The sequence below is a fragment of the Symsagittifera roscoffensis genome, chromosome 9, assembly GCF_963678635.1.
Source record: "Symsagittifera roscoffensis chromosome 9, txSymRosc1.1, whole genome shotgun sequence".
In the NCBI taxonomy this organism is placed as follows: Eukaryota; Metazoa; Xenacoelomorpha; order Acoela; family Convolutidae; genus Symsagittifera; species Symsagittifera roscoffensis.
In genome coordinates this window covers 9,890,991-9,912,286 of record NC_087070.1, presented here as the reverse complement: position 1 = coordinate 9,912,286, position 21,296 = coordinate 9,890,991, and the positions used below count along the sequence as shown (strand labels likewise).

General features: G+C 37.3%; 1 protein-coding gene across 1 annotated transcript; it reads right to left on the bottom strand.

The window, feature by feature from the left end:
* Positions 1–508: 508 nt before the first annotated feature.
* LOC134853838 (myosin-VIIa-like) lies at positions 509–19,733 on the bottom strand. The gene is made up of 15 exons (XM_063869772.1): positions 19,364–19,733; positions 18,276–19,037; positions 17,750–17,894; positions 16,498–17,442; positions 15,045–16,084; positions 14,518–14,693; positions 13,683–13,816; positions 11,368–13,262; positions 10,911–11,033; positions 8,225–8,408; positions 7,173–7,264; positions 6,268–6,408; positions 5,683–5,771; positions 2,836–2,987; positions 509–1,834 (listed from the first exon to the last, which is right to left on the bottom strand). The coding sequence occupies exons 1-15, from the start codon at positions 19,502–19,504 to the stop codon at positions 1,140–1,142; spliced, it is 6,714 nt and encodes a 2,237-aa protein (XP_063725842.1). The 5' UTR covers positions 19,505–19,733; the 3' UTR covers positions 509–1,139.
* Positions 19,734–21,296: the final 1,563 nt, after the last annotated feature.

Here is a 21,296-nt window from a genome sequence, read left to right as displayed (position 1 = left end):
CTTGTTTTTTATCACCCATTGGCCTGTCAAGTTTTTCCCTGAGCTATTCGCAAGGGTTTGTGGCATACATGCATGTGCATCCATACATGGATACATCCATAAATACGATTTTTTTTCGTTTTCCTTGAATGATGGAATTGGAAGTTTTGATAGATTGACTAACAGATTCAATGTTTTAATCTACGGCCAAAGTTTTGAATCTCTTTCTCAAAGTTCTGTTTGTCAGGATAATTTCGTTTTTATCTTATTTTCCCTTATTCCTGCTTAGTTAAAATCAATCTTACATTTTTCAGTTAATTAAACTTAAATTAAAGTAATTTACTTTAATTCAGTTAGGCTAAAGTTTAACCTAACAGACTTTTAAGGTAAAGTTAAGGTAATGTTAATGTGAAATTTACCTTTATTTTAACTTACCTCAAATCATTTAAAATAAATTACCATAAACTTTATTGGTAGAGCTTTCAGCATTTATTTGTTTAAAAATGAAGGATTTTAAAAAGATGGTCTATTGAAATTGGATGATAATTAAATCAAGGCACCTATCATGATTCTCAAATAATAATAAATTAATCCTTTTTCGTGCAAGATATGCTTGTGGCACCAGAAAATGATTTGAAATTACTGATGAAAAATTTAAAACTGCCATTAATGTAATCTGAACTGCACTAGATGCGATTATTCTGATAATTTAAGTCGAATAGAAAACATCATTGATTACACAATTAGTTGATCTGTATATTATACTCTATAACCACTTCATGAGAAATTTTGAAAGAAATTGTAAACAGTTACCAGCGTTAAGGTTAAATAATCGATCATAACGGATTTGGAGAGATCTTGCTGGTCCTTAAAATACAATAAAAATAAACCGCAAGAAGGATTGAAAACAATAGCAATGTCAAGGTTTTCAGGAGCAAGTGATTGCTTGCGATCCAAAATTGCTTTGAATTTTTTTACTGCGGCCATTTTCTTAAGGCATGCTTATGGGGCTTGTTAACAAACATTGACAAACAGCTTGTTAACAAACATTGACTTACAGCAATCGATGTTATAATAATAGTAATCATAATAATAATTATTATTATGATTGTCGTTATTATTATGATTATGATTATTTTTTTGGATAAAATAGTTTAGTTTTACAGTACATTGGCCATTGGGTTCTGCGAAGAACTCGATGAATTAGACGGCTTAAAGTTCATTGCACTGAAAACAGACGAACTAGTCGAAGTCGCACTGGAGTAATTCATTTGACCTCTTCTTTGACCTCTCTGAGAGTTCATCATTCGTTCACGCTTCATCTTCTGGTGTTCCTTCACATACGAGGTCAAAAGGTCATCCATTTTGTAGCCTAACGAAGTTTCGAACAGCATTTGCTTCCCCGTTCGTAACAAATTTCCTCCGACTGTTAAGTGGAAATAATCTTTTCCAGATCTCCAATTTGAAATTTGAGTCAAAGCAAAAGTGATCAAGTTTTTTTTCGTGTCTTTATTATGAAGACTCACTCCATTTTTGTTGATCACCACCAAAAGTTGTTCTGGATACAGAGAGTCGAACTCTTGTTTGACCTTGACCTCAAAAAAGGCGCTTCCGAAGGTCGGCAATCTGTAGATGAACTGGAGAAACTTCAGCTTCGCATCTTCAGCTGTTCTTACGTCATCCAGAGCTTTGAGTTTTTCCATAATTTGGGTTTTCCACTCGTTCGAATTTTGACAGTCGATGAGTTTTTCAGGGACGAAGCTTCGGAGGTGTTGGTTGATTTTCTTCCCGATCTCTAGTCGACTATCGCCGAAGTTGACCTTGTACTGCAAAGCAGCCAGGTGTGCGGCTTGATCTAAATAATAATTACCCAGTATTTTTAACATATAGTAAAAATAATTCAGGTGGCTATATCTGAATCGAAGTTTAGCGGGGGCTAAAGACGATTAATAACCATGAACTAATAATTTTAAGCGTTGAACAACACTATATCGTTCCGAAATTCAAAAGGTCAAGAATACTTTTCAAACAGCGCCACTTTCAGAACTACAGAATTTAAAAAAAAACTTTCATCTGAAAAAAATTCAAAGTGACTCTTTTAAAATAACCCCGGGCGCGATCCTTTATATTTTTCAAACAGCGCCAGCAAAAATGACGAGTTTCGATCACTAAGTTTTGATCACAATGAACTATTATGCACAGCTTCACTGTGCTTTAACCACTCGGCACTTTGCCCCCCCCCCCACCCCCACCCAACCCCACTTGCAAAATATAACCATACTTAACGTTTTGCTGAATAATTAAGCTATTACAAACGTAAAATACAATACATACATTGCCTTGTAAAACCGCATTTTACACCATAGTGCTGATAATTAAATTTTTTTGTGTTAGTTGGGACTAGGGAAAGAAGAAAACAGCCATTCGCATCTTAAATTAAAGCAGCATACCGTGCTGAATTCCAATAGATAAAAGCTAAGCGGCGTTCGAATTTGTTCGGATTCATTGGATCGGTTTTTTTTGAAGATGCCCCCCCCCCCCTCTGAGCGGGATGTACTGTTTCACCATACGATTTGGCCGGATAAAAAACTTAGATATTTTTAGTTAGCCCAGATAGCAGATATTTTTACTTAAGGGAAATTGCAATAAGGGAAAGTTCGTTAGCATGAGCTAAACTCGCATATAATTAATAAATCAATTACGATTTTATAACCCTGGCCAATCTGTACTCAGTACAAGACAGGGGTTGCATAGTTGTATATCAATTGTAAAGTTTAGGAGAATTGCATATATAACTATAGTTCTAAGGCGGGGGGAGGGGAAAGTTGAAATTAGTTGAGAAGTGACTGTACTGACCGAGTGAGACGTCGTGGTAGTGTCGGTTGAGTTTTGGCACTTCCTGGAAGTAGTGGAACATGTTGTCGGCCACTCTGTCCCTGCCCGGAATAGTGTCTGTCCACGTCTTCTTCATGAAGAACAGCTGGTAGGTGAAGGAGTCCAGATAGTATCTATAGTGTTGAAGAGAAAAACAAGAGATGATAATAATTGGTTTTATTCACTTACAATGATCTCTCTCAGCAATTGGTTATATGTTTGGAACAATTGGTTTATTTTGATTTTACATGTTTGCGAAAAAAGTACAAGTCTAATAGTTGGGTCCCAGGAAAAAGCAAGCATGAAAATTGGGTCCAGCAATTTTTGTGAAATCTTTAAAAACACAAATAAACAACTACGAACCATATTTTCTAAGACGTTAATGTCTAGAAAGTTTTATTCAGGTACTCATCTTGATTTAGAGGACCCACCCGGGTCGAGGTCCCAGACTCATGTCCAGACTTTAGGGGTCGCGTCACATCCGGATTTAGACCCAAATTGCATAGTCGCGCCGAGAGTTTGAATCTGGAAAGTCTGGACATGAGTCGCGCCATGGGCCGCGAAAGTCTGGACATACCAAAATTTGGTCGCGAAAGTCTGGACATGGGTCGCGAAAGTCTGGACATACCAAAATTTGGTCGCGAAAGTCTGGACATGGGTCGCGAAAGTCTGTGCCGTCTTTAGCACTCTGATTGTTAAAGCCGCGCCGCATCCACCACGGTCGCAAAGAATTGTTTCTTAGTCGCGCCGTCTCCGCCTCGGTCTGGAAAGTCGCGCCGTCTCCGCCTTAGTCTGAAAAGTCGCGCCGTCTCCGCCTTGGTGTGGAAAGTCGCGCAGTCTCCACTCTGAGCGCTAAAGTCGCGCCGCTTCCACTACGGTTGCGATGAAATGATTCTTGGTCGCGCCGTCTCCGCCTCGGCCTGGAAATTCGCGCCGTCTCCACCTCAGTCGCGAAAGTCTTAAAAGTGCACATTTTGGTCGCGCTGGCCGGGCCGGTCCCGCCGTTTCCTGAATCGCCGTTTTTAAGTCGCGCCGTTTCCTGAATCGCGCCGTCTTCACCTCGGTCGCGAAAGCCCTGAAAAACTTTTTTTAAGTCGCGTCGTCTCCATGTTGGTCTGGAAAGTAGCACCGTCTCCATCTAGGTCTGGAAAGTCTGGAAATGGCTAAGTTTGGTCGCGCCGGTCACGCCGTTTCCTGAGCCGCAGGGTCGCTCCGTATCCACCTCGGTCGCGAAAGTCGCGACTTAGTTTTTCGGTCGCGAAAGTCTGGAAATGGCAACTCTGGACATACCAAATATAAGTCGCGATGTTTTGGTCGCGCCACCTCCGCTTCGGTCGCGATAGTCGCGACGGATCATCATGGTAGCAAAAGTCTGGAAATGTCAGGTGTTGGTCGCCAAAGTCTGGACATGCCTAATTTTGGTCTGGAAAGTCTGGGCATGCCAAAATTTTTTCGCGAAAGTCTGGACATCAGTCTGGGACCTTGACCCGGGCAACTATCATACTTGTACCCAATGTGTTGAATTAACTGACAATTATACCTCTCAATTTGTTCAAAACTCTCTGCTGTCTGCAAATTACCGTTATCTTGTTTCATTAAAACCGTTTTTGTAATATATTTCTATCAGTATCTTTATTCCCGATTAAGTTTTTGGTCAATTTTTATGCTGATCGTACGGTAAGGACGCTTTAGGTCTAGCCATAAACTATTATTTTGTTAATGCTGCTCTAATAGAACGCATAGCCGCTTTAAGGCCGGCAAACAAACCAACATTGACTTCACTCGAGTTTTTCCCATCATCTATCTGCCGATATCTTCAACTTATTTCGCTGCCAAAAAAACTTTGGCTTATCTAATCAGTGGTCACTCAAAATTCTTGACAGGACTCAATATTGATTCATAAAATCCGAAAGACAGAAAGAAGTATTGTGGCCGCTTTGTGCTCCGTAGAACAGAACACAATTGAAAAAATCTATCAGAATCGATAATGTGGCGCTTCAGGTTTTTCTCACTACGCTACACCTTCGAATCCAGAAAGAGGGTTGCAAACTAACAATGAAGAGGTACATAAAACAATTCAAACACTCAACACGAACTATTTTACACCTAGAAAATAGTGTTTTTTTTATTATTATTGGAGCACCTCAGCCCAGTTTAAGCGTAACATAAAAGTGATAAAAAATCAAAAACCGCTTAAATTTTGTTTGTATTTCGTTCAAAAGTTCGCCCAAAGCAGATCAAAATATGAAGGGATTTTGAGCGGTAGCCGCTTTTTGTCACAGCCTAAACCACCCCAATCTCTATAAAAACCCGGGTTGACCAAAAATGCTTATCATACAATTTCCATATATAGGAATTGTATTATAAGCATTTTTTTTCATTTCAAACTGTAATGTTGTTTTCGATGAACAAAAAGCTTTTATCCAGCGAAAAACACTAGTATCATATAGATTTTCTCAAAAAACATTTTCAAAGCATTTCTGAAAATTTTATTTATAATGAAAAAATGCTTGACATACAACTTTTTCATAAATGGGATTTGTATGATAAGCGTTTTTTTCAAAGCTGTTTTATTAGAATCAAACAGCCACAAAAATTAGTTTATATATTTTTAACCAATTTTCGAAATTGTATGACAAGCATTTTTCCATACAATTGATTTATGGAATTGTATGATAATCATTTTCGGTGTATGGAGGTCAACCCGGGAAGTTGTCAAAAAATTTCTACACCGATCAGATTTGAGAATGATGATCAGTTATTCCAATTATTAAAGCGAGCAGTTGTGAGTAAAACAGTAAAACAGAAAAGAGCCGAAACTTGAAGTACCTTTCGGGTGAGCTCTTTTCCCGTTTGATCCAGTCTGTAATGTATCGGATGAAGTCGAAGAAGTAATCCGTCTCTTCCACACTTATCACCTTAAATGGAAACCAATTTTAGTTTTTCCAATCTCTTTAATTATTACCCCCCCCCTATGGCACCTAGTGACTTTTTGCCGCCCCCACAAAAAATTTCAGCGGTTAAGCATATGTGAGAATTTTGTACCAAAAAACGAATCCCCCTTCCCAGATAAAATTTATTTATACTACAAATTCTCCAAGAAGATCAACCATATATGTTCACTCGAACTCATAAGTGAGCATACAGATACAAAGTCGGTTAATTGATTTTTTAGGCCGGGAAAATAGATTTTCCGAGCTCTCCTAAAGCACTAAAAAGACGCTGTTTTGGTCAAATTTTCTGCGCCACAGGCCTTTCTTTGAAAAAAAAAACGTCAAAAAAGCATTTTTTTTGGCACTTTTTGGAAAATTTTGTCAAAAAAAAAGCGCCCCCCCAAAAAAAAATCCACTCCTGGGTACAATACATGTTATGCAATTGAGATGACATATTGAGTTGCGTGTCATCAATATTTACCTTGTCGTCGATGCGTACGAACAGTGAGAACCCATTGGCATTTCTGATCTTCAGTCTCTCCACTATCTGTTGAGTCAGGTCACGTGACCGGGTGAAGCTGTCCACCTCGAACGGCAGGTCGGAGTCGTCGGGGAAGTTGACCTTGAAAATGAAATGGGAATTACGGGTAGGACATACAGTGTGTAAAGGCTCAAAAACGTTCAAAGAGCTTAATAGGTTGTCAAACGGCTTGGGTTTTAAAAAAATCTTGAATTCAAAAGGTTACCTTGCACAACTCTAACGATAGTTTACTTTTAATCAGTACTATACGTTCTTCCTTTTGCCTGTATGCATCAGCGCACTGACTATCAAATAATCTCCCTTAAGTACTATTTTCTACTACATCTATTTTTGATCGAACAAATAATTTTTTTTCTCTAAAATAGTCTCAGTTAAGTGTTGTGAATAGTTCCGAATGTCAATTAGGATCCCAAGTGACAGCCAGCAAACTAGCTTCTTCGATTCTGGGTAAAAAATTTCTCTTTTACAATTTGGTCGAATTTTGAGAATTTGACTTTCATATAACAATTTTCAATTCAGATCTTAATTATTGGGGAACGTCTCCGCCGCTCAATCGAAAGGTCGGATGTACGAGGACCACCATGATTCGTGCTCGTTGCTTGCGGGTGAGGCAACATTACTCAGCCCAGAAAAATAACAAAAAAAAATGCATGCAGTTCTTTAGCAGGGAAACAACAGCGGGGGTAAATGGTCTTAGTTCGAGTGTTGTTCCAATCGACCATGAACGCCTTTTTGGTTTTCGTTTTGTTTCTTATTCCATTGACTTGTCTGCCATCTGCCAATGATGCCGACGATGAACTTTTCCTTAAATCTACCGATGATGACTCACTGGATGTTTTGTTTACCTTGTAGAATATGCCCAACTTCTGGACCTGTATGGCTTCCACTTCGTTCTCGTGAGGGGGATACTTGCGAACAGGCAGCCGCAGAATCTTACCTAGAATCAGAAACATATTCAAAGCTTATTCTAGGCAGAACAATTAATGTAACACTATGGCACGTGAGTTTGATCTCTGTAAGCGGTTCATGATTGCTGTTGTGTTATACTCTCAAAAAAACCCAAAACAAATCAAAAATCAAATTAAAAACTCCAGGTGGCTTTGAAACAATTGAGCTCAGAAGCTACAATTCGACGAAAAAAAAACTGAAAAATGGCAAATCTGATAAAAAAATATCCCGTATTCAGTTGGTTTTAGTTGCTAGGAGCTCAAAATATTTTTGTTCAAATCCTGAAAAAAACCTTTTCAATTAATTTGCAAAAAACGCGAGCCCGAACTAAATAACTTGAGTGACATTATAATATTTTTTCAGACATTGTTATGGCTGTTGTGTTATTTTATTCAGATGGTTCTATTTCACCGAGGCAATTAATGGACATTGGCTTACTTATCAAAAAGAGTTTCCGGCTGGTGTGATAGAAACGCTCAATGAATACAGGCTAATTCTTAGTCTAATGGCGCTCTCTCAAGTAGCGTTGTTGAAAAAGAATTCCATATTTAATCCGACCATTGAAAATGGGGAGGAACTTTGTATTCGGGTGTGTTTTATTTTTTTTTCTTTTTGTTTTCCACGCAAAACCAGCTACCACAAATAATCATCGGACTGGGTTGAGTAATATCATATTAAAGCCCTTTCACTCGTTATTCGAACGACACTTGAAGAATTCAAAAAAAAATTCCAAGTGTTGAGAAAAGCCGGTTTCAAGTTTTGATTTTTCGTCTTAACTCGAGCGAATAAAGCAAGCGAGCAGGCTTACAACAGCTTAATTAGGAGAAATTTTAAAATAGTTTGAAAGAATGAAAGAAAAAATAGTAAAAAACATAGTAGAAAAATGTTGTGAGAGAAACTATGAATATATTGAAATTTAAGGATGGGTGCGCCGTGAACTACAACTTACTGAGTCTTTCGGTGCACTGTTTGTGGAAGGGGGCATACTGGGGGTTCTTGGTCTTGAGAAACTGGTTCAACTCTTTGATCACGTTCTGCGAGTAGGGGGGAAACACTCCAGTGGCGAGCCACAGCAACTCCCACCCCTTAGTCACAGAGTACTGCATCGGATTTTCAGTTAACTGCTTCATGACCTAAAATAGATGCGCTTCAAAAAACATACATTCTTTATTAAGATTAATGGGCGTAGAAAATAACTCAGTGATTTTTTTTCAGTAAATTTTTCGCAGTTTGATTTTTAATTTCTTTTTAAGTTCAGTTCATTTTTGTTGTAAAAAGAAGGCAAATTTCACTATCGAACAACGAAAGTTTAAGAGTCACGAAAAACGTAATCAACTTCTGGTTTCAAAAGAGGAATTTAATATTCAGATTTTCCAGCGGAAAAATGTTTTTATCTATTTATCTAGTTTTCTCATTGGGTTAATTTAATCCAAAAAGTGACAATCACAAAAGAGTCCGGAAGTTCAAAAAATTTTTTATGGCCATCTATTTTTTTCTTCGAAAATCAAAAAATGAAGTTTTTTTCAAAAAAATCAATTCCATTTTTTTTCTGTTTACCTGCTTTCATTCCTCTTGTTCAACTAAGTTGGCCATGTTTAACAGGATATATCATTAGCACACAGAAAATTAGGAGGTTACGTATCAAATCAGAGCTTGATTGGAACGAAAACTGAAAAATCAAACTCAATAACCCACAAAAAAAACATTTGGTTCGAGATGTTTACGCAAAGGCACGCCATTACGCCTAACACCTAAAATTGGGAGTAAATTGAAAAACGAAGTTAATTTAAATTAAAGAATCAAAGAAAAACTTCAATTCCGAGTTTACAATGTATATATTTTTTGGATTACTAAAAAATCAGTGAAATGTGATGATCTGAGAAATCATCGAAGTTAAAGCTCTTAGTATGTGACCTGAAGAAAACAAATATATGAACTTACCTGTTGAAGCGCATGAAATTGGTTCAGAGGCAATTCTATGTTTATTGTTGTCACTTTCTTATCTGTTAAATTTAACCAACTATCACAAAGTGTCAACCAAGATAGATTCTCATGATATTAATCTATCTTATCCATGAATGCGATGCTACATAATTCGAAAGTAATTTTAATTAAAAAAATAAAAACAATGGGAACCGGTGGACTAAAACTGATAGTTATCACTGATGACCTATCTTGTTTTTTCTGTATACTTTTGATAAGAACTTACCACTGATAAGAACTTTGTGGCGAAATACCAACTAAAATTCAAGGAAAATGTCATTAACATCAATCTCAGTAAAAGCTTTGTAACTAATCTCTTGCCATGCAACGATCCACAACAGTGGTTTCCGGACTGGAAACTTGAAACTAATAATCCTGAAGTTTCCTTAGAACTTTCAAAACCTGATAAGACGGTTCCTTGGATGGTTGCATGCTCAGAGAAGAAAAGCAGCAAGGCTGCAGACGGAAAGAATCCTGCAGACATTCAAAATAAGATGAGGAGTTTAGTTTCGCCAAAAAACTTCAGCGAGATGACAATCAATGAGATCCACACTGTGGAAGGTGTTTACTGCAGACCCAGAGAACATGTGGTCGTTGCTGAACGAGCCATGTTCCTATCGACCGTTCAGAATCAAGGAGGGTCTGACAAAAACGACTTTCTTGGAAGTCTTATTGTAGCTGCTAGTAATGTAAGTTATCAGAACTCCTATGATGCTGAAGACAAGATGATACGAATGTAGCTCATCTCGCGACTTGGGCCCGCTGAGGTTAATAGCAAAGAAGAAAATGCATTCAGTTCTATAACAACTTTCAAAAAACCAGGAAACGATAGAAAAAAAGCTCAAAATGACAGTAAATCGAAATGCCCAAACTGCGAGAGAAAACCTGGCATGGATAATTCTCGTCCTTCAACGGGAAAGAAGTATAACTCATGTGGTAGGCTAGGACATTTCGCAGGAAAATGTCTTGGTAATTTAAGCAACAACAACACACAGGTAGCAGTATTTTTAACAAAAGAGTAAGCCAGCATGCTGATGGAGGTCAGTTCTCAGTTCTCAGAGGGTGAAGAACTGAGAACTTTTAACGTTTTTTGACCAAAAACGTTAGCCTTCAAAACGGCCTGGAAAAAAACTAAAAAGGCGTTTTTAGGCACTTTTTGGAATTTTATGACCAAAAAAATTACCCTCTAAAGCAGCCTAGAAGAACAAGCCAAAAAAATGTTTACAGGCATTTTTTGAAAAATTTAAACTAAAAAAATACCCTCTGAAGCAGCCTGGAAGAAACAAGCCAAAAAGGCGTTTATAGGCACTTTTTGAAAAGCTTAGACCAAAAAAAAATTCCTTTCAAAGCGGCCGAGAAGAAACAAGACAAAAAGGGCGTTTTTAGGCACTTTTTGAAAGATTTAAACCAAAAAAACCTTCTAAAGCAGCCTAGAAGAAACAAGCCAAAAAGGTGTTTATAGGCATCTTTTGAAAAAATTAAACTAAAAAAATTACCCTCTAGAGCAGCCTAGAAGAAACAAGCCAAAAAAGGCGTTTATAGGCACTTTTTGAAAAGTTTAGACCAAAAAAAATTTCCTTCTAAAGCAGCCTAGAAGAAAGTTTTGACCAAAAAATTACCCTCCAAACTTCATTCAAATATGGATAAGCTACCTGACAATAGAATTCGTCTCTGAGGGGCTCACACTGGATAGCAGGCAGGAACATCCCATCTGTCAACTCCGTCACCGACCTCACCTTCTTGCACGGGAAGTCACCCATGTACTTGAGAATATTCTAGAATAAATTAGAACACTTTGTGAACAATTTTGAAAACATACTGGAAAGTTCGTCTTTTGATTAACCAACCAAAGCTTTCCTCAATTTTTTTCTTGGTGAACAAATTTGAAAATGTACTGAAAAGCTGAAAAAGTCGTCTTTTTTTACCAATGCTTTCCTCAAAATTCTATTTCGCATTATTCGTTCATGATTTGGACATGGTTAAGTGATAGTTACTCAAAATTGATTCACCATTTAGTTTTCATAATTGCCATATTATTAATTGACAAAGCTTTGATTAAACTCTATACCGAATATTTAGACAAAAAGAAGAACTTGTAAAAATACGTACTGTGAACATATTGCAAGCACTTTCAGCCATGTAATCACTTTGAAGAATCTTTTTCAGCAAAGGTTGTTTGATCGGCTCCTTGTTAAACGCCCAAAGAACATTCCTGTACCTTCTAAGTGTAACACTTCGTCTTTTTTCACTCTGACGGAAATTATCCTGTGCGAAAACTTCCAGCGTGTGCGGGATTTGAACCTCTTCCCCTGATATGTTTAGAGGTCGACTGATTCGTGAAAAATGTGACCTTTCATTTGGATTGTAATCGAATCTTTGAAGAATTGCGGGCAAAGGACGGTTGATACTGGGTAAAACGTAAATTTGGTCATGACTCACAACTCCGATTTCGCCCGAATCCACATTCCGGGCTGTGAAAATAGACTTGTCGGAAATATCCGAACCTGTTAATCCCGAACTCAATTCCAGAAGCTCGCCTTTTTGGAACCTCAAGAAGTCTTGTTGATTCAATCCTTCTCTGCTCGCTGAAATTGTGACCAAATATTTAGACTTCTTTTTCAGACCTTCGAGGAAATGCTGAACAATTTCATGAATTTCTTCAGCATTTGAACTTTCAAACAAAAATTCTTCACGTGTTATAAGCTGAATTTCAATGGACGGTGTTTTGTTCGCACGTTTAATCACGTTCACAGAAACAACTTCAAGGTAAGTTATTTCAAGTAAAACGTCTTCTCGTTCGTCGGTTAGGAAAATTCCAGTCCAATTTAGAGCTATTATTACGTCATTACGTCTCAAGTTGGGTCCCGAAATTTTGAGCGCCTCGTAGAAAAACGAGAACAGAAGAGGCCATTTGTTTCGAGCCATTTCAACCGTTTCTGCTTTTATTAGGTCAATTGAACGTTCATTTGCAAATACTTCATGTAATGCTTTCACTACTTTTTCGTGGTACGAAAAGTCAAGAGAGTAATTTCCTTCGCCAAAATGGGGCAAATATTTTTTCAACATTTCGTTTAAGTGGTTATGGTCGTTTGGTCCTCGTTTTTTGTGCTCGATAAAATACCTTTCGGCCGCGACTTGACATAATTCGTCTTCGTCTTCGAATCGATATTCTTCATATTTTATTCCCCTCGTAACTTGCTGGTAGATCAAATTAGTCGAAATTTTGTCTTCCATAGGATCATGCCATGGTTTAAAGCACTCTTTTCTCAGATACAATCTATAAGGTGCATTTTTTTCCGAAGCTTTGAGTTCCTTAGCATACTGTTCACATTGACAAATTGCGTCTAAAATATGCTCGTTTCCGCTTCCCAAAGAGCTCACTTTATTGTACAAAGCAATGAAAATCGAAAACCCGAACCGATCTTGCAGGCCGATTTTATCACAAATATCGTTTACGAGTTCCTTAGCAGTCGTGGCCGAGTCGGCTCCGAGTTTTTTGATCGAATGATCCATCAAAATAACAGGAAGTGTTAAGTGCTTCATGTATTTGCTAACTTGTAGTTCTAAATAACTCGGAGGCTGAGATCGTGGACCATTTTCCATAGTTCGCGACAATCGTCTATGACAGTAACTCGAAAAGTTAGCCGGCGCGTTGTTGAGAAAAGATTTCAGGTAGTTGCTGAAAACGGCAGTAGGTTCAAAACATCCGAGACACAAGGACAACAAAATCCAACCTCGTGCACGACTTTGTTTGTCTTCGTTTTGACTGAGCTGTTTACAAATCTGGCAGTAAATTTCATCTCGTAAAGTACGCCGAACGATTCCATAGCCGACGATATAGTGTACCTGGTCTAGAGGTGTTATTAGAGTTTGTTCAACTGCGTTGAACGAGTCTTGGTCGGACCAGTTGGACTGGGTTATGTGTTGAGAGAGGGCGCTTTTCTTCTTCAAAGTGAGAGACGCCAGTTTTCGGCTGACTGAATTCTTCTTGGATGTCTGGTAGTCTAAAAAACACAAATGAGGTTTGAGGTTGCACTAAGGCTTTAGTTTAATCTGATAGCGGAGATACATTTGCTCGATTTCGGGTCTTAACCCCCCCACCCCAATTTAAAAAAAGTTCTGAGTTTAAACACGATAACTTCCAGAGTTTTTTTCTTTCCAGTGTTTGCCATGGCGGGGAATCCCGGGTCTTCTACTGTAGTCGAGTCAGAGAATGCTTTATTTAAAAAAAGAGAAAATCAATTTGATGAGCACAGGGTATTTACATTTCAAATTATTTTGAGTTTTTTGAATTTTTTGCAAGGATTCACTGCTTTTGTCTTATTGGAGACCATCTGACGCTGTTTTTTTCTTCTTAAATTTGCGTGAAAAAAAAAACGACTAAACAAATTTCGGCTTATCTTTGGCGGAGAGAACAAAAATACCTTTGAAGTTTTCCTGGAACTGTTTGTTTTTTCGAATAGTATCGTGAATTCTGTTCATTACATTGTTCGAGTCGGCCGATGCATTTGCAAACATTGCCGAGTTGTGACTACCGCGACTCTGGAAACTTCCGTACCTGTCAGAAAAAGCTAATATGATTTGACAGTTTATTTTAAAAAGCCCTCTATCCAACATGGGAAAAGTCCCCAATGTATATAATACCTTAGTTCAGGGGCGGATTTAGTGGTGGCGGGGGGGGGGGGCGGACGCTTTTACTTAAGGATGTATTCGACCCCTGAAGTTTTCGCATATGATTCTAGCGGCTTCCTTCGTGTCTGGGTCCCCCTTTGAACTTTTTTAAGATATCTATTTTTGGCTGACGGACCCTAAAATCATTCTAAAGGCGCCTTTGGCGCCAATCTATACTAATATTTAAGGGGGAGCGCGCCGAAAAAACGCAACTTTTTGATAATAATTTTCCAAAAAGTGCCTAAATACGGGAGAACTCAGAAAATCAGTTTGGACGACCTAAAAAAGATCGAAACTTTTTTCAAGTTTTAAACATGCCCCTTTCCCTCAAAAAATCCGCCATTTGGTTTTATCAAAATGTTTCTCAAAAATTGACCATACATACAAGCAAAAATATAGGCATATGAAACCCCTTAGAGTTGATATTATTTCTTACCTATCCGTAAACCATTTTAGATCCTTTCTGGAAAATCAAACTGTGTTAGCAAATTCAACCCTTGAGTTTAGAATATTCATGCAAACAGATCACATGGAACCTTTTTTTGAAAAAAATAATGAAAAAAATGGAGTAATGGTACTCTTTCTTGCCCTGAGGTAGACGTGTTTGTGGAATTGAACGCGGTGGTAGGTGAAAAGGGGACATCCCCCATGAATCGCAGGATGATGTTGAAAATAGAAATAGCAGCACAGGTGTCAATAGAGTCCTTGATTGACGTCAGCGGCTGCTTAATACTGTTGGTCACGTGAGTGGAAGTGTTGTTGCCCTTAAAACCAGTCATTCTATTTTGTTCTTTCATCATTAAAATTAAAAATTTCGTATTCAATTTTTGTTTTACTTCACTTCACCTTCAGTAAAATTAACTTCGAGTTTTTCTTTTTAAAAAGAAAATAAAAATACAAAAGGCACAAAAAAGTGATTTTGTGCGCTCTAAAATCTGAAACATTTTAGACTATAAATTGCTGCCGTATCTCGTATGAGTAAATGATCCAAATTTTTAAAGGGGTACAAAATCCAGCTTTTTGCGATGGGATTATGGCAGTCAAAAACATTACTTCGGTTATCAATTCTGTTTCAGATAAATAGCAAATATAAAACCTGCACATAAATACCAAACCTGGAAATACGTCAGAGCGAACTTTGAAAACTGGTACTCATTGTAACTCCGCGTCAAAGAAGTTCTCTCGTCGGACTCCGGAGTAATCGCTTGGATCCTTCCGAAAGTCGATCCGCTGTCGTCTAAGTTTTCCAAGTCCTGGAACGCTTGCGGAGGAGCTATAACACGACGTTCGCTTCCAGATACTGATAAGTTGTCAACTTCGTCAAAATCAGAAACTTCCAACTGATTTTTATCTTTTTTATTCCTTGACTGGCTTAAAATTTTTTCGGGATTTTCCATCATCTTTCGCTTGAAGCTTTTCAGTCGATTGTTATACAAACGCTGCGCTTCTTTTTGCGCTTCTTTAACGTTTCCCAATTCTTTTCTCAGTCTAGATTCTTCTAGATTTTTCTGGATCCAGAACTGCTCCTTGTGTCTTTCCAATTCAAGCAAAACGTCGCTTCTTAAATCAGAATTTACATGTTTAACTTCAATTGTGACAACTTTCGAAGCCTCACGTTCTGTTTTGACCTTGTCGCGGGCTATTTTTGCCCGGCATAGACTCTGCAAAGCGATAATCATTTCTCGCTTTTGGTTATAAATTTTAACTAGTTCTCGTGACCTGAAGGTCGCTTGAAGTCTGTTAAATCCTTTCAGCATTTTAAAGTATGCTTTTCGGCTTTTCCGCATTCGGTACCATGACTGTATTTTGATGGCTTTGCTTCTGGTGTATTTGAACTTTTTCTTGCTTGTATGCATTCTAAACCAATTTTGAAGCTTGACTACGTTTTGGTTGATAAGCTCATCTCGTTTAGTTTCCAAAAATGAGTCGTGCGTGTTTTTCAGGAAGATTTTAGTCCGGCCGAGTTGCCAGTCGGCGCTGGCTCCGAGGAAGTTTTCGCATATGATTCTAGCGGCTTCCTTCGTGTCTGGGTTCCGTCGGAAGGAAATGCGGTCGGGCGTGGTAGCCAGGAGCATCCGGTATCTCTGGAAAAAGTAGTCGAAGTGGTGTCGCATTGGGTATCCCGCTTTCCGGATTCGAATTGTTTCCATCATTCCTGCAATTAATTAAACAATTTAACAATCAAATAATTATTAAGTGCATTCAAAGTTTCAGCACTTCCTGAAGTGCCAATGATCATGTATACTCAAACAAATTTATATCATATCAACTGATTATTTACCCTTCGACAACCTATTAAAAAAAGTTTTAATTTAATATAACTTGTCTAGCTTATCAGTTTCGTTGAAAATCAAATTAAAATTAATTAGAAGTAATGGTCATCGACGAAAGTTGACAACTTTTATTATTGTTTTTCATGTGATTTTAACCTTCATTTTGGCTCACTTGCATCATTTTCACAAGTTTTTTTCTATTTTTCCTTCGATTTTCTCCGGTAAACTTTTTAACGGAGCTTAAAGCTTAAAAATTCGATTAGTAATAAATTCGATTTCGATTACGATTCAATACCTGAATAGCGGAGCTGTCGGCAGACCAGAATTCGGTCGAAGTTCTGTTTGCCTTTGTGGTCATTCGGCTTAATGCACCGCACGAACCAAGGCTGACATTGCTGAAGAGTCTTCATAAGAGAGTCCAGCGACTTCCGGAACTGGGATCCCAACGTATGATGATGCACCACGTGACCTCTCGACTCCAAAACTTCATCTCGGAAAAGTTCAATTAGCAGATCGTTCCTCGAGTTTTTGATCATCGTAAGCAAATCGGAACTAAATGTATCTCGGTTTTTTTCGATAAAGCTGTCACAATCATACGTTACGTCACCAGCGAAATGAGTCAGCGTGAAGCGAATGTCGTTGTTGTTTTTCGGTTTTTTGAACAAGATGTTATTTGAATGCCGATATGAGATTTTCTCCAAATACGTGTGGTTAGTACCCCTTGGAAACTTGCTTTCTTCGTCTAAAAGGGCAAACAGGTTCATCGGTTTTTGCCCAAGAAGCTCAAGGCAATTTTGATTATCGGTGAATTCAATATGACGCCAATTAATTGACTCGTTATTGTATTCTTGCTGTTCAAGTTTAAAAATATGCCGGACAAAAAACTGTTGCAAATGCTCGTTCGCGAAATTGATACAAAACTGTTCGAATGAGTTTTTGTCGAATATTTCGAACCCGAAAATGTCGAGAACTCCAACATTTTTGAACAATCTAGAAACCGGCTCGTTGTTAATCGCTCGGTTTATTTTCCGAACTATCCACGCAAACAGTCGTGAATAGATTCCTTTCACGAGTGCATCTCTTACGTCATAGGATTTTTCCAGTTTGTGCAGTGACAGGACATCCTCGTGACCGGTTTTTGTGGTTTTTTCCGTGATCGATTTGACCAGAGTTTCCTTGGATACTTCGAGGAGAGCGGATGTTGTTTCCAACGAGGTCGACTCCTGTACTTGACTGAACTCTGAAATGGTATTTCGAAAAAAAAATTAATCGTCAAAAATTAGAAGCAAGACTCAATTCAGAACTTTTATTCAAAAAGCAAACCGACTCTCAACAAAATAGGGATTTGATCCCAAACCTACAGGTCAGTTAATATTTTTTCTTTGTGCTGTATAACAATGCCACAAAAAAGCAAAGATATTAAGATGAATGTAGAAAAAACTTTTTGAAACGATAGTCTGAGACTTTGAAGTAATAATTGCGTCATTGTTATAGTTCTCCTTGATTCACAAGTCTCAAATTCAATTTTTCTTGAAACATAAAAAAACCTTCGTGGGGTCCGTCGATGGCAACGAGTTGGATGTTGCCACAGTGTAGCATGCCGCAGAGTAACTGGATCATCGCCTCCACCTCTTTTTCCGAGAACTCCAGCACTCTCATCCCGTTCATCACGGTCGCAAAGTCCTTCCGGTCCTAGATTGAGGGTTAACCAAATGAATATTAAAAGACAACAAATATGTGACTAGTTTTTTGGAAACTGGCCGACGAACATATTTGTTTGGCCGACGAACATATTTGTTTGGCCGACGAACATAATTGTTTTTGTTTGTACAAAAGATTTAATGTATAGAAGCATACTTTTTTCAAAAAAGGTTTTATCAAACGGAAAAAGAAATGTATTATAATTTCTTGCCAAGGAATTTGAGTTTGCTCGCATAATTTATTGAATTGATTGGAGTGGCTAAAAATTGCTTGTTTTTCATGAAAATTATCAAAAATGAGAAAAAATCAAAAAATCAATAAGTGAAAAAAATTCATTTTTTTATGCTTTAGATCTGTCAACAAATAATCTACCTTCTCATAGCCAAATTTGTCAATAACATTGCATCCCTCTCTCAGATACACAAAATCCTCTGACTTCGAAACCTTAAGCATCTCTTTTTGCTGTTCAGACAGTCCAGCGATTAGACAGTAGAAAATATGGAAATTCCGCTCGGCTTTCGCTTGAAAAGTAAGTCGAGATTTTTCCAGAAGGTATTCGTCAATTTTGGCGCCTCGAATTGCCCCTTTTGAGTCAAAATGCACGTTTATGTATTTCCCGAAACGACTCGAGTTGTCGTTTTTCATTGTTCGGGCGTTCCCGAACGCTTCCAAAATTGGATTAGCTTCCAAAACTTGCTGTTCAATCCAACTATGTTGATTGCTCAGTGCGGCGAAAAACTGTAAAATCAGTTTTGTGGACTCAGTTTTACCCGACCCAGATTCTCCGGATATAATTATGCACTGGTTTTGGGTATTTCTTATCATTTTGTGGTAGGCATTATCGGCAACTGCGAAAATATGAGGCGGCAAAGTACCAATTCGCTTATCCTTATACTGGTTAATTGTAGAACTTCCATATATGGTAAGATGTTGATAAGGATTCACTGCGACTAGAATTGAACCGGTGTAAGTATAGATGAGGTTCCGTTTGTATCTTTCGTTTAGATTTCGTAATATCCCCGCCTCGTTTAAGTCGCCGAGTTCGATCATGTCTTCGCAGCCACGAATGGACGAAACGTGCATGGGACTCGGAGCCGAATAGCGCTTGTTTTGTTTCGTCATCGAAATCTTCACCTGAAATGTTTCAAAGCTTGAGAAAACGATTTTTTTAATACTTTTCATTTCACCTGACAACGACTCGAAAGTTTATTGACCCACAAATTGAAGATCTTTTCAGAAACAAAACTTTTTGAAAAGTTTTGTTTGTTATGACAACAATTTTGATAATCTCATTAAGTCTATTTTTTATTTTAGTTTAAATTTCCAGAATGAGATTAACGAAAGCTTGACATATTTTTAAATTTTGTTTTAAGCATGTATTTTTGTTTCTTTTCGATCCCTTTGATTCAGACCTTGCAATTATTTTTTCTAGGTCAGAACTGAATTTTCTATGATCTAACCTCCCGTCCATCGTCGTCCCGAAGATTCACGATTCCGTTCTCGGCCTGCAACACCTGGGCCCCAATTTGAACGTGGATCTCACTGGTGCTTGACGGGTCATCAAGCCACACGTAATCCCCACGGTTCAAAAACACCATCATTCGTAAACTATTGGTTGGTTTCGTTGACCACCGTAAAAGCGAAATCTTTCTAGATGCTGAAATTTAAAAAGTTCTGAAGTTTATTCTAACGGTTTTGAACAACTAAAATAAGTTTTTTTTGTGGAATTTACTTCTCAAAAAGGTTATTTCAAGTAATGATCATTTTTCAGATTTTGTAAATTTTTATTATTTTTTTTTAATTTTGCGAAATTATGATTCAAATATGAGATTTATTAGATCCAGAAAAAATGCACAAAATTGTTGGTAAGTATGAAGGAATGTGACGAAATTGCAGCTGCTTTTCAGATTGAAACCAAATGCTGCTTTTAAACTAACTCAATCGACCGTTTTATAATAACAAATAAACCACGATCTGGATAGCTTTAATCGATGTACGTAGTATAGAAAAGTATAGAACTGTGTTTACCTTTTTATGTCTACCTCGCTTTTGCAAGCATTTGAAAGCTTTTTGTCAGAAGGACATTTGAAGAGGTATATGATTGAATTTTTATGTAAGACTCAGTTGCTTATGAACGTATTTTTTTTGCATTTCAGACCACTATCTTATCACCCAATATTTTTCCACAGTCGTAACTTAGACGCTAGAGACTCAAACTTTTTACTCGGACAAAAAATCATAAAATTTATCTACCAAAACTTTCATGGTTGTCTTTTTTGAAACTAAATTTGAGAGGAACATGTCCAGAAACACAAATACCAACGTTAAATAAGCGTTCAAGCGAAACATACTCAGCAATGAACTCGAATAAACCCTTAAACCAAAAAATAAATCAATTACAAAAATCCAATCGAAGTTTTTAATTCAATGTCTAAGAACAATGGGGTGTTTTTTATCCAGATCAATTGGTACGATCTAAAAGAAAAATTCAAAATTTTTCATATTCAAACAAAGATATATCCGTATTGAACCTAAATGACATCACCTGTGATACTTTTAAACAAAAATCTCGGTATTGGAAATTGCTGATTTGAACAGGTTCTGAACCAATTTACATGCGCGTTTAAGACTCCATAATAGTATAAGTGTCAGAGCAAATTATTTGATCAGGGATTTTAGTCGTTTCAAACCCCAGAAAAGCTGTTAGGTCACTTTAATCCCTATTTAATCAGTTTATAACATTTACCATTTGATATTGGCTGTTTGAGGAAGAAAATCAACAAATTTTACAATTTATAATTCTTCAAATTTTTCTTCAGCAAAAGTTGCCAGAACCTTGTTAAATGGCAGTCGACATATTACATCAAGTTAGGGTACAAATTGCGCGAGTATAGGAATGATTACCACGAAGTTCTTGCTTCGCAGTGCTCAAGAAAATTAATAAACAGTAACATCTACTAAAATAGTGTTTTTAAAACATGGTATTAGATTTAATTGAGTTGTTATCAAGTCGAAACATTAACAAAACCAAAACAATTATTTGTTTTCAAAAACTTTTCACTATGATCATTTTGGAAATTTTGGAATATTTGGTTCTAAGTACGCGTTATATAAAGTTGAAAAAAATCATTAGATAAAAAGTTTTAGTTTTTCATAGTTCGATGAAAAAAAAATGTCTAATTGCTCTCTTTATTTTTTCAAATTGAATTGACAATCAAAAAATTTCAAACCGGTTTTTCAAAGTGAGGAATTTTTTTGAGAAATCCTTTTTCACATAGATCGCACACGAGTGAAAACAAAATATGGTCAATCGAACTTATCTGACGTTTCATTGTGTCATCCCATTTTGAATGGAAAAACTGTAAACAGCCGAATACAATATTTCCAGCCATT

Bases quoted from the DNA above. Each gene is read 5' to 3' on its own strand.
- LOC134853838 (XM_063869772.1), bottom strand. From the start codon at position 19,504: ATGATGGTGTTTTTGAACCGTGGGGATTACGTGTGGCTTGATGACCCG. The intron at 16,085-16,497 runs GTATTGAATCGT...AATTAATTGCAG, and splicing joins CCGACAGCTCCGCTATTCAG to GAATGATGGAAACAATTCGA. The intron at 14,694-15,044 runs GTTTGGTATTTA...ACTGGTTTTAAG, and splicing joins TCGCTCTGACGTATTTCCAG to GGCAACAACACTTCCACTCA.